The 13,486-nt window shown below is 41.6% G+C and overlaps 1 protein-coding gene across 8 annotated transcripts in view; it reads left to right on the top strand.

The window, feature by feature from the left end:
- Positions 1–12,269, top strand: part of KLHL32 (kelch like family member 32) — a 123,836-nt gene extending 111,567 nt beyond the window's left edge. For 7 of the 8 annotated variants that reach the window (XM_064649917.1, XM_064649924.1, XM_064649920.1 and 4 more), the window contains 4 exons: positions 3,811–3,869; positions 6,308–6,500; positions 9,018–9,112; positions 10,920–12,269. In XM_064649917.1, the coding sequence (XP_064505987.1) occupies positions 3,811–3,869; positions 6,308–6,500; positions 9,018–9,112; positions 10,920–11,081 (509 nt within the window). In that variant the 3' untranslated portion in view covers positions 11,082–12,269. Of the gene's footprint in view, positions 1–3,810; positions 3,870–6,307; positions 6,501–9,017; positions 9,113–10,919 lie in introns of those variants that run through there. The other variant, XR_010429342.1, reaches the window with a different exon arrangement.
- Positions 12,270–13,486: the final 1,217 nt, after the last annotated feature.

Below are 13,486 nucleotides of genomic sequence, written 5' to 3'. Positions count from 1 at the left end.
TTAGTATCATTTAAACTTTTTTTTCTCCCCTCCTTTGCCTATGTTTTGAGACATATATTGCTGTTCTTTTGCCCTTTCCCAGCTGCCTGGAGTATTTTTAAAAAAATAGTTCAAGAGGGCATTGCAGACTTGTTAAATCTGAATTTTGGCAGAAAATTTTAAACTTTCGCTATAGCACTTCAAAGTTATGAGGAACTAGAGTTTGAAAATTGATGCAGATATAAGATGGCATATTTAATGACAGATGTATCTATAGAAACCTGTTAAGATGCAGATTATCCCCCTGAGGAGGGGAGATCAAAACTGCCAATCTATAAAATATACTTGTTAGGGGAAGGCATGGAATCTATCTCTGTGAGCACTTTGATTGCAGGGGACAGTGTAGCAGCATGTGGCATCATAACCTAAGAGCAGACAAATCAGCTTGATGACTTTCAAAGCCAAGAATACTGCTGGAGGCAAGGGTACTCCAGTCTAGAAGAAATTAAAACATATAGAGACTGTTATTAATTCCAGATCTATTTTTGTGTAGTCAAATCTGTATGCAAATCCTTAGCATCTCATTTTGGCAGATTAATCTAAAAGTGAAGAGCGATATGTGAAGGGAATGTAATGACAAAACACCAGAGAGGAGCAATATTGCAGGGGAAAAGATGTAAGCTGTGTACTTGATGTGAGGGGCTCTTTGTGAAGAGAAGCAAATAATTTTGCTTATTTGATTATTTTATTATTTTACGAGGAAGCAACACCCTTCTTTCTCTTCTTCCTTCACATCTTTCGCCCCAAATGAAGCTGTCCTTTTGGAATGGAAATACATGACCCAGCATTGTGTTTCTGATGTGTCTCCTGTAGTTTAACGTTCTGGAGGTAATCATCCAAATAACTATGATTTTTATTTTTCAAAATGCTAATCTGACATCTCATTTTAAACATTGTGCTGGGAGTGAAAATAACTGTATATAAAAGAAAATCAAATTACAAAACAGATATTAGAAAAGATGGGTTTGTGCGTGTGGCTGATGGCCACTAGGACTGTGGAGGCTGCACAACAGTGTAGAGACAAATAACAGATTGTGAGATTAGACACAGGAGCAGTCATTGGTTTCCAATGCCTGTTCTCGTGTGTGCACATCACAGGTTCTGTGTTGAGCAGGGTGCAGCACAGTGTGATGGAAATGGTTTGCAAAGGCTGCATCTCATCCTAGCTCTCTCTGAACCTGTAAGTGTCTCTGAGCTGGGAGTTTGTGCCATTGTCCATGTCAGGCCCAGCACAGGTTGGTGCTTGCTGAGATGCACCCAAGTAACAGTGTTATTTCTCCCTGCTACTGCAGCTGAAGAGGACTCTAAAATAGATACATCCATAGTTTCTGCTATCCATTGATCAAATTCTCAGCCTCACTAAAATTATTTGGAGTAATCAGAGGGTCCTTCTATGTTAGCAAGTAGCTCAACCCAGTAGGAGCAGCTCAGCACTAAACTTTGGTTCCGAGTTCTTTATATTTATTCCATGTAGATGTTCACATCTTTTGCTTTGGACTAGCTTTGTTCTGGTCCTTTGGCCCAAATGCCAGTACTAAGATGGAACAAAGCTATTCAAAAGACCAGTTATTATTTCACACTCTTATGCCACCATTAAGAAGTGAAGCACAGCTGGTGCAAATCTGGAACAGAGCTTCTGGTTTAACTTCAATGCACACCCGTCTGAACATACAGCCTAAAAGAACATGTGAGAGGTGGGGAAGTTGCTTCAAAATCACGATATGGCTCTGAACCAAAATGCTGCCCTAGCTGCAGCTGGACACTGGCAAAATGAGGATTCCCCAGCATGGAGCTTGGAGATAAAAGAAAAAAAAAAACCCAGCAGCCTTAGTGGGAGTAGCTATAGCTCATCCAGCAGGAATGAGTAGTAGGAATTAGTAGCTGCATAATAGCTTATTGTATGATTAGTGTTGTAGGTGTCAGTCATCTTACTGGTATAATGTTAAGTATAGGTGGTAAAGGTTAGACAAGATGGAGTTCTTGTCATACCTCTAAAAGGGGGACTGATGTCTATGGACTTCTTTTATTTTTAGCTTTTTGTAGATTTTAGAAGTAGCTGTAGTTAGTTCACCCTTTAGCACAGTAGTTTACACATTTACCCATCCCTATTCCCCCATTTCATTTCTAACTATCTAAATTCCTGTAGCTTGTTTAGACTTCCCTCAAGGTAGGCCTTCTTTCTGTTTAAGAACATCTGCACCCTGGCTTGAACAAGAAGATACATCATAGTCAAAGCATCCTTCAAAACCCAGAGTTTTGGAGGAGCTCCAAGGACTGGATGTGCTGTGATGAAGAGGAAGATAAGGAAGAGGGGGTCCCAGAACCCCCTAACTCAATTGCCGAAGAGGCGTGCCGAGGGCAGAACTGGGAGGAACTGGGGAGCAGATAAATCTGGGATTGGTTGGGATAATACCTTAAATTGTGGAACTCCCTGGACACGAGGTGCATCGTGTGTATTTCCCTGGGCCTAAGAGCCTAATTAAAGGACCTGCTTGTCTTATCTTATATACTAAATTGACCTGGAATTTTTTCCTCTGGGATCTTTTGAGGCATCAGTTTGGCCATAGCTCAGCCAGCAGGAATGAAAATCACTGTGCTGCTGACCTGGCTGAAACAGAAGAGAAGCATCAACAAATGCAATGACAGATGAAATTCGTTCTTCTCATTACTGTGGATTTTGTCCACTATTGACATGTGCCATTAAAACTCTAATATAAAACGTTTGTCAGTATGAGTCGCACTGGTGTGTGGCCAGTGGCATGCCCTAGTTCTGCCCAGACCTCTTGGTAGGATGAAGGTGAGGTGCAACTTGCAGGTGTTACGTCTGGTCCCACCTTCCCATGGGCCCAGGGTGGTGAGAGAGGGGGACTGGGACCTGTGGCAGTGCTGCAGTGACAGTTTTCCCAGGAGGTTTGAGCATACTCAAGAACATGTTTGCACAGGTAAGATTACGGACTTGACACTGAAGTTTTCCATGTTTACTCAATGAGATTTGCCTGTTAAAAATAATGGAGAACAGGATGATTGGGCATTAAACATCTGTTTACTGTGTTGAGGTAAATGGTTTGCAGCATCTACTTGGGTCAGACTCTATTCTGAACTTTTCTGAGGTGCTTTTTACTTTGCTTTCTGACTGTTATGGGAAAGTAAGTGGTAGACCAGTTTCTGTCACTATGGAGTGACAGTTTCTGTCACTAAGTCTACAACTAAACCAGGAGATACTCTATCTACAAACTAAATATAGGATTTCTTTCAAATATGTAGGTGAGCTCAGCTGCACACATTTCCTCCATGCTGTCCAGCTGGCATTGGTATCCCACATCATGCTCCTGGTTAGGCAGAGCTTCTCTCTGACCTCTTTCTTCTCTTTGATGCAAGCCCACCTCCTCCTCCTTTTTAAACTGTCACACTCTGCACACTCCTTGGAACAGGGATGGGTTTTATCTTAGTGTCTTGACTAAGGCTGAATGCACAGTCATTTAAAAACAGATCAGTTTTTATCTCGTTTTTAGCCCATAGAATTAGCTTTACAAAGGAAGTGTGTGTAGGGTGTTAATTGTTGCTATTCTGTGTTTCTGTATGTTTGACAAATAGGGCCACTTATTACCTTGTAACCAGATTAAAAAGTGCAGTGGAATGTAAGCAGAAGTTGTGGTACTTAATGTAATTATGTCAGCAAATGAACTCTAGAATTGGTTGTTTTGCTGTATCTGATCTCGGTCCTGGTTTTGCTTATATGAAAAAATATAACTTGTATAAACTCTTTCGTAGGAGGAGTAACAAACACTGCACAGTATCAAAACAGGCTCATGGTCTATGATCCTAAGCAGGTGGGTATCTGTGTTGTATGTTTTTTCTCAAATGTTTTGCTTTAAACAGGTCTCCTGGCAAATACGTACAATGATTTGTAAGGCTAAAAGCGCTGACCATTTGAATTAGTGGTATTTAAATTCACTGGGTACTGATGTGTGAATTTAACAGAGTAATGGAGACCCTGATGACTTATTATGTTTTTTAAGCCTGTAGGCATTAGAACCATCTTAGATTAAACACAGAAATGTGCTTTAAATCCCCTGTATTTGTCACTATTTATTTTGCTTGTTCGTTTTTTTTTGTAATCCAGCAGCCATGGGCGACATATACTCAAAGTCAGTGTCCCAAAACTGCTACGTGTCATTGGCATTTCTGCTTTGAATTGCATATATGAGCCTTTTTGTTTCCTGTATATTTTGAGAACTGTACTACCTGGCTGTGACTTACTCTACTGCCTGCAAGGGTGCCTATCATTTCATTACCCAAGCACCTAAAATATCTTTTAGGGATTATTTCATACATTATGTATGTGTTTTGATTAGGTTAGCATGGCTCAGTAACCATTTCAGAGGGTTAGGGCATGGTTATGCCCTCTTGCTTGTATTAGGAATTAAAAGTCCTAAGCTTGCAATCAGAGTTGCGTAGCCTGATTTACACCCATGTGGAAGATTTTGACTTTGCTGATTGTAGGATAGGGGCTTTGATTGCTGTATTTGGAACCAAATTGTGCCAGGAGATGCTTCTATGTGGTTCCCACTGACTTTTTAAAGCATAGCATGACTTTTTAAAGCATAGCCTGAAGCAGAAAGCAGGCGATGGCACACGTGCCTCTTTCTTTTCGAGGTGCAGTTTTATGCATTGATTGTACAAATGCTGATTGTCCCAAATCCAAGTAGTAATTACAGGCAGCAATCTTATTTTGCTTATGAGGGGGGACACATACTTATATACTGTGTCCCTATTGTGTATCTGACACTTAGATTCTTTACTTGCTGATGTGAAAGTTGCACCCCAAAATACCGGTGGCAGGGCTACTTCAGCGTGCTGTGTTGACAGTGTTGACAGTGAGAAAACCGGCCTGGCATGTAAAGAGTTACAGAGGAATTGTGTGCCTGCATTCTTCAAATGAGGTCCGCTTCATGTTTGTACACACAAGCTCTTTTTAAAAATTCAGCTGGCATATTGTTTACGGTGGGTACTGGAAACCATCACATCTGCTTGCATCTCGCACAGAATCTCAATAACTCTATCATTCAGCACCAGCGTTTGCTTCTGCGCGAGGCCTTTGTGGCGAGTCGATAATGCCTGCCATCTGCCACAGAGCACACAGCTACCTGCCAACAAGCCGGCTGGGGTGACCTCTGCTTCCCCACCACTGATTAGTATTCACACATCGGCTTATTAGAAATGACCCCACCAGGCCCCTCTGTTTCTTTGCCTTTGCAGTGCTTTGCGGCTCACCTGGCAGGCACTGCAGTGGAGGAAGCTAAAGATATAATCAGGGGATGCAGGCAGGCTTTCCAAAGCAGATGGTGTCTATAGTCTGGTGTTAAGAGACTGGACTACTAATGCAATCATTAATGCCTAATATTCAACTACTAGTACACATTGAAATGTGTAGCTATATATTGTGGAGGTTAAAAGGCAGAAGTTTTAGAGGCTCTTGAGTTACCACAAGTGGTAGCACATGTATCACAAAGAATTTCCTCACAGATTTTAACTTCCTCCACTTAAATTAATCTCATCTGTTGCCAGGTTGTTGGATTTGGTAAGCGTAGCAGGAGCAATTTTTTTCTTAGGTTTAAATACTGTGCTTTAATCCCTTATCTTCCATGTCTTCTCACCTCTCCCCATAACAGGTAGAATTCTTGAATATTGTTAATGAGTAAGAAGAATATGCAAAAGGATGTTACTTTGTAAGTTTCCAGAAATAAAGGGTTAACATTAAACCAAATACATTAATCATTTGAGAAGATTCTTAGGAAATTATTTTTCCTTGTTGCTTCATTCTCCAAGGATAAGATCAAATAAGCTTCTGAATAAAGAAACGTAGAAGAATCTCTCGTCTCATAACAGAGCTCATTGGTACAGATAATTGTAGCGCTGTATACAAAGCAGGCATCTAATAGTCTGGCTTAAGTAGCATTTGCTACTGAGTTATAAAGGAAAAAAAATACTTTTGAAACCTGATGATCTAGACAGAAATAATACAGAGCAAGAAATACTATTAAATTAATGAATTTAAATGTGAGAACTGTAAACCACATGTTGAAAGTCCAGTACATCTAGTCAGTGTTATAACCAACACACATGTCTAATGTGAACAACACAAATATATGCATTTGTGATTCCTGACCAAGGGTAAGAAGAACATCAGTAATGTGCTACTGTTTATTATACTACTAATACAGGTGTCTGAGCAGTGCTGAGACAAGTTCTCTCTTTCTCTTTCCAGAATAAGTGGTTAAGCCGTAGCCCAATGTTGCAGAGGAGAGTGTATCACTCCATGGCAGCTGTCCAAAGGAAACTTTATGTGTTAGGTGGGAATGATCTTGACTACAACAATGATCGGATCCTGGTCCGGCACATAGACTCCTACAGCATAGATGCTGACCAGTGGACGCGTTGCAACTTCAACATGTTGACAGGTGAGTATTGCACACCAAAAGGGGAACTTGCTGCTGTTGAAGAGAAACATCAGTTCTTTTCTCTTTAGACACCTTTAGAATTTGGAACTACATGACTTTGCTACCATTGCTTCTGATTTATGGACCATCGTCAGCCAACAAGACATTTTGGATTACAGTTCTGGCACTGAGTGGTCTACAAAACCTTTGTGTTAGCACATTGTACACTAAATTTTTAAGAAAGTGCACATAAATTTAATTTAATGAAGCAGTAAAAAATAATTTGTCATAATATTACCACTACTGTTTTTTCATTCTCCAGAAGCTTGCCTGCAGTCATAGATTTAGCTCCCTGAATGTACAAGAGACTGATGCATCTCTACCATAATAACATAATTTTGTAGTACTTTCTGCTGGAATTATAGGGCAAAGATTTCACTCAAATTCATTAACCCTCACTTTCTTCTAAACAGTATCTTCTTAATCAAATACCCAAAAGGAGGTGTCCTTGTTTGAATTCTGTCGTCAGGAATGAGTTAGTTAGCTGGAGTATCTGCAAAGTTCCTCTTGACTTTCACTAGGAAGAACTGTTACAGTCAGAACTTGCAAAGCACTGCAACTCACTGTTCATGCCATCCAGTCCACCAGAGTTCATCTCCACCTGATACAATTCCCAGATGTACTACCCCCTTGAATCCCTGGGGATTCATAAAGTCATACAATTCATTCATAGAATCATAAAATGGTTTGGGTTGGAAGGGACCTTAAAGATCGTTTATTTCCAACTCTCCTGCCATGGGCAGGGACACCACCCACTAGACCAAGTTGCTCAGACCCCATCCAACCTGGCCTTGAACACTGCCAGGGATGGGGCATCAACCTACTCTCTTTCAGTTTGAATCTATTCCTCTTGTTCTGTCACTATATGCCCTTGTAAAAAGCCCTCTCCAGCTTTCTTGTAGGCTCCCTTCAGGCACTGGAAGGCCACAAATAGGTCACCCTGAAGCCTTCTCTTTTCCAGGCTGAGCAGCCTTACCTTGTAGGAGAGGTGTTCCATCCCTCTGATCATCTTTATGGCCATCTCCGGACTCACTCCAACAGTGAGTTGTCCTTCCTGTGCTGAGGTCTTCAGAGCTGGATGCAGCACTCCAGGTGGAGTCTCACCAGAGTGGAGTAAAGGGGCAGAATCACCTCCCTCGACCTGCTGGCCAGGCTACAAGACAGGCACGTGACACATTCTTAGAGTAGCACCAACAGCAGCTTTGCACAAAAGGTTGGATTTCCAGGATAGCACAGCATTAATGTTGTGGCCATTCTCTTGTGCAGCAAACTTGAAGCTCAATTAGGAACTACTGGCTGCCAAAAAGTTTCAGCTCAGACTGCTATAGGAGTCCTACAACTGAGCCTACCTCACTTTTCAACCTTTTTTATTTGGCATTGCGATAATTTCTGAGATCTACCACTGAAAAGGATACAAAGGCTGTAGGAGCCTAACTTAGAAGCTCAAGGTAACTAGAAACGCTGTGTCAGAGAGATGAATGTCTGACAAATAAAGCAGTCACCTTAAGCCATTTTCTGCCTGGTGGGTTTAAAACTGCTCTAGTGGCAACTTTGTTCTTTTAAGATATTGCACAGGGTTTCTTAATTTCTGAGATCTGAAAAAGGGTTGCTTGGTTTCCAAGTCAGGCCATTATAGAGTTCTTGATGAACACTGAGAGGCACAGATTAAAAAGGAGTTACACACTGTCAAATAGAACCAGTTTTTCATCTCTCTTTTGCTCACTAGTTAATTATTTTATTATCTGGAGGAACTGACAGCCTTTGAGAAGGATGTCATCTGATTTGCAAGTGCAAAACCCTGGCACCACAGGTACCCTCATTCTGGAGCTGACCCCTGTCCTGCTACAGATAGCTGCCTCTCCTTAGCCTGCAAGGTTGTTTCCACAACCTGCACCTTGAGAAGGCATCTAAGCCTTTCTTTCTGTCTGTGCAACTGGCAGTAAATGTGCCTGTTGCGCTGTGTAGTGCAGATTTTTCTTAGGCTGTATTTATCCGTCAGAACTCCCAAACTTGTTCAGGAGACCGTTGCTATGGGGATGAACTTGAGCAGCAGCTTCTGCCATTTTCACTTGTACCTGGAGGAACGGTGAGGGTGAACAGGTGTGGGCAGCACATGAGGGGCCTTCGTCACTCTCAGCCTCTGTGTCTGTTTGGATGTTCATGTCTGATGGTAACTGCGAGGCAGGTAGAGGCCGTGAAGCACGTGTATGCAAACCAGTGCCATTGAGAAAGGAGTAGATGGTCCCTGCACTGCCACATTATTGCTCATCTGGGACATCTCTGGGCAGCACTGTACGGGGCTCCTGTGTAGTGCAAGGAACAGCCCTCACGCTTCACCTTCGCTCCAACATGATGTGAATTCTGAAACAGTCAAGTTACTGCCAGGTGCATTTGCATCCTACTACAGAACTCCAACATTTGGTGTTCAAAGGGTTAATTAAACACTGAAAGTGGTTTCTATTTCCTTCCTTGCTTTAGGTCAAAATGAATCTGGAGTTGCTGTCCACAATGGTAGAATATATTTAGTTGGTGGCTATTCGATTTGGACAAATGAGCCTTTGGCATGTATCCAGGTGAGTGATTTATGCTTCTTTTTAAAGTCTTTTCCAATAATGTCACAAGGATAAGTTTTGCACAGAGGTTATTAAAAAAGGAAAATATATGTGAAGTGGAGAGATTAAGGATATTTCTTATGCAGCCACTGAACCTACATAAACATGGAGAGGAAATACTGTGGATATTAAAAATACTTCCAGATGAGCCAAAGATGCAATTCCTCTGAGATATTCCAGTAAACCAGGGTTGAGTTGTCTTTCCTTTGGCAAGGTTTGGATAAAATAATGTGTATGTAGTCACAGCTTACACAATCAGGTTCAAAAGAAAAAGGGTTGCAGAAATGGATGACAGGGCATGGGCTGAGAATTTTTCAGCCCATCTTGTGATTTATATTTTTTTCTTTCCAAGTCATGTTTCTGAAGGGCAGCCAGAGTTAACGAGTTGTTCATTGACCACGTTCAGTCAGCCTGCAGCCTGCCCTAGGACTGACTGCTTTAAAGCTTCAGTGGAAGGTTTTTGATCCCTGCTGTAGGCAACAGGTTGTCCAACAAACTCTTCTGCTCTCTCATCTTGTATAAGAGCAGCTCACCTACAGATCCATGACTTTCTGGTATTCCTGTACAGAAGTTAGGAATTCTTATCTTTCTGCATGTTCCTGAGTGAAGCAGTTCTGCATCACAGCCATCGCTTTGTGACCAGCTGGGCAGTTACAGACAGAAACTCTTGTTTTACATCTCAGTTTCTGCCCTTTTGCTGATAAAGAACATTTTCATTAGCTTCCAACTTTTGGGGGTTTAGGATTTCCCCTCCAAACTGTCCCCATAAGACTACAAGTAAGGCTTAGCATAAGAAAGGAATACTTTAGGATGCCGAGCTGCTGGTCTTCTAATGAGTTCGTAAAGGGTAGATCATGCAAGATAAACAGTTAAAAACATGTTCTGGTCGTAGTATAATTGTGTTTTACTAAGTTTTTGGATACTATACCTAACAATTTGTTGGAAAAAGTCATTCAGACTGGCTTTGCTAACACTAGCTGACGTACAGTGCTTTAGGTGGAGTAATAGTGCAGTACAGAGGTGGTGGCTGTACTCCACCTACGGGCTCATTTATAATCAACAGGTACTTTACAGCATTGCACCTGGGTTTAAATGCGGCTTAGTGACAAGTAAAAATGATCCTGGGATCTTGCTGTCTTAAACGGACATTTGTCCACATCCCCAAACTAGTTGTGAACTGGCAGCCTGCCTGACAATTCCCACATCAAAGGGAAAAGCCGTATAATGAGTGATTTGGCAGAGCTGTGTGTGCTGCCCCTTCTCAGCTGCTGGCAGAGTGCCTGGCTTTAACCAGCATAACTAGCCCTTTTATGTTCAAATTGAGGAAAACTGAGGTTGTTTTCTCCTTTGGAAGAAAAAAAATCCGCTTTTCCCATATACCTTTACTTTCTTTAAGTCAGTAATTTATTTGGCATTTCTATCTTCTATAGAACTGCAGTCCTTATATAGCACCAAAGCTGACAAATCATTTCTGGTCTGTGCCAGCAGGAGCCCTTCTGTGCAGAGTAATCCACTTGCATGGCTGCACATTCTGCTGCCAGAAAGCAGGATCCAGTGTCACTGTTTGCTGCTGAGTGCCTGAGCACTCAGGTTTTGGTTTGGTTGATAAAGACAGCCAGTGGATCACTAGAGCACCAATACAATCTAAAACTTATCTGAAACTACCTTTCTGTTGGGATTAATAGTGCATACATGTGATGTGTGCCAGCACATTTGTTTCAGCCTTCTTTTGTGATCCTGAAAATATTTTGCATGCTTTGACCTGCAGGTGCTGGATGTTAGCAAGGAGGGGAAGGAAGAGGTATTCTATGGGCCTACACTCCCCTTCGCTTCCAATGGAATAGCTGCATGCTTTCTTCCAGCTCCATATTTCACATGCCCCAACCTTCAGACTTTGCAAGTGCCTCACCATAGGATTGGCACAATGTGAGACACTCCTTGCGCTTCACAAAATCAGAAGTGGAGGGGGAAAGCATCAAACCCTGTGTATAGAAGGGTTTCTCTGGGTCAATGAGAAGAATCAATCTACACGGACTGCTGCTTTACCATCACACATTTGTCTTAAGGTCAGATCACAACAAGCAGGAAGGACGCTACAAAAACTGTCTGCAGTTTCTCTCCTCTGCCTCAGATGTAGAAGCACATATATGAGAGTGTTTTTGGCATTTTTGCTGATGACTACTTGCTATGTGTCTACTTCATTTCCTTATGCAACTTTGTAAGGCATTGTGGATGCTCTCAGCTCCTTCTGGGATGCTCTTTTTTGGGGTCTTTATGTTCAGTTGTTCACCAACGGCACTTTCAAAGATGATAGAAAGCTCTGTTTATGTTGATAAAGATGATATCATACTCTGGCAATTATGCAACTTACTCGATACCTTTGGCAAAAAGAATAACAAATGTGTAGACTTCCAATTCCGAATTCTGTCGTTTACAATTTCTCATGTAATAATACTTCATTTTAAATTTAAATACTTCGAAACTGATTAAAACAAAGCAAAAAAGCAAACAAGCCCTATAGGATATGGGGAACAGATAAAAATTGTCTCAGCTGAAAGAGAAAGAAACTGGTGCCTCGCGGTTAAACTCAAGTCTGAACTGAATTTGTTTGTCTGAGAATCTAAATATTGTTTGGGATGTCATTTACCAAGGTCTGCTATCAAATAAATGTTACCTTCTGTCATATGATCAATTCTTCCTGACAGCTGCAGTCTTTTAATGGTGGAGATCAGCCTCTTTACTGTATAATTAAAATGTGCCATTTACTTAATATTTTTAATATCCAGTTTGCAAGGGGTCACCACATTTACAATTATCAATGAACAGTCTCATTTTGTCCAACATATGGTCCCACAAATCACTGGTCTCCAGAGGCTAAACAGGTGTAGAATAATGTCAATATTTATTTATTTATTCTTTCCATTTATATAGTGTGTCTCCATTCCATTCTCCAGGCATATGCCAGCTCACAACAAATACTCTAACCTGGTATATTTTGGCTTTGCTCGGCTATTGCAGCCCCGTCTCTTATTTCTGTGTTTTATTTACATAGCTAACAAAATTTTCAATGTTTGTAAATATTAACCAAGCATGTTATTAAATCTTCCTCTATTTCTGATTTATGGGTAGTCTGCACTTCTCTGCTTTACCTACTGATCAGCTCCCTGCCACTGCGGTCTAAGCAGACCTGTCAAATTCCTACTGATGCTCCTGCAAATGCCACCTGCAGAATATGCTGTGGCAGTAGCCCACGTGTGCTGGACAGGAAGAGGTTTGACTTTGTCCAGGGAGCAGTGTTTTGAAATCAAATGCATCTTTTCACTTCTGAGGGTCTGGTTACAGGGAAGTAACTTTATCACCATTTCTGTCTCCTGCTGGGCAGTGTACTCATGGAACATCACCTTTCCTTTTCCAGTACTTATCAGGTTAGAATGTTTTATGTTTCTTTTTTTGCTAAGCTTTCTCACTCTCATTGCCTAGAGAAGAGGTGCAGCTGCACTGTCTTTGCCTGTTGCACTGACTTGAGTTGCTAACATTGTCTCCCTCTGTGCACCAAGCAAGCCTACATCCAGGCAGTACTTTTCTCTATACTGCATGAAAGCTTTATAGGCTGTACATCAAGATAGATTTTAGTTTCTTGGTTTAATTTGTTTGATCTCCTGAAAATCTGCATGCAAGGGACAGCTCTCCTAACAGGCCATTTACAACTCAGAAATTGTTTTCCTGTGTGGGCTGCAGGGCCCAAAGCCTGCCAGTATTCGAACTTTGACTTAAGTGTAGTTTTCAGGGAAACAAACATATTACGTCTCATTCTCAAGAGAAGGGTGGCTAAAATAATCAAAACTTGTGTGCAGGGGCTTTGAGCCTCATCCTGGAGGTATCTCACCAGGTAGGTGATCAGCTTTTGCTCTGGGGGCAGAACTGACATATACTTCCCATTTTGTAGGTGGTGGGAGGATTAATTTCTCAGCCTTTGTAAAGCCCAGTGCACTTCTGGCAATAGTGCAAAGTATGAATTTGTATGCCTCAACTTAGTTTGGAGGCCTTTATTTCTAGGCCTCATAGCTTACCACAGCTCCAGCTATGGAATAATTTCTAAACTGCTGCTCCTGGAGAACAAGGGGAGGGATTACGATGGATCTGGCCAACTGAGTGGTGACAGAAAGCAGCAACAGTGACTCGCATTTGAGAAGCGGGGGGGGGGGGGCAGCTTCCTTATGCAAAGCAGCATGTGCCTCTTGGTTCGAGGTCTGAAAGGCAAGAAAGTTATTTATCATGTTTGTTCCGCCCTTTAGACGCTTTTACTGCTCCACTTGTTATCACCAATTGTCTGTA

The sequence above is a fragment of the Pseudopipra pipra genome, chromosome 3 (assembly GCF_036250125.1).
Source record: "Pseudopipra pipra isolate bDixPip1 chromosome 3, bDixPip1.hap1, whole genome shotgun sequence".
Classification (NCBI taxonomy): Eukaryota; Metazoa; Chordata; class Aves; order Passeriformes; family Pipridae; genus Pseudopipra; species Pseudopipra pipra.
The sequence above is the reverse complement of the archived record's forward strand: the minus strand, read 5'-3'. Positions and strand labels throughout refer to the sequence as shown.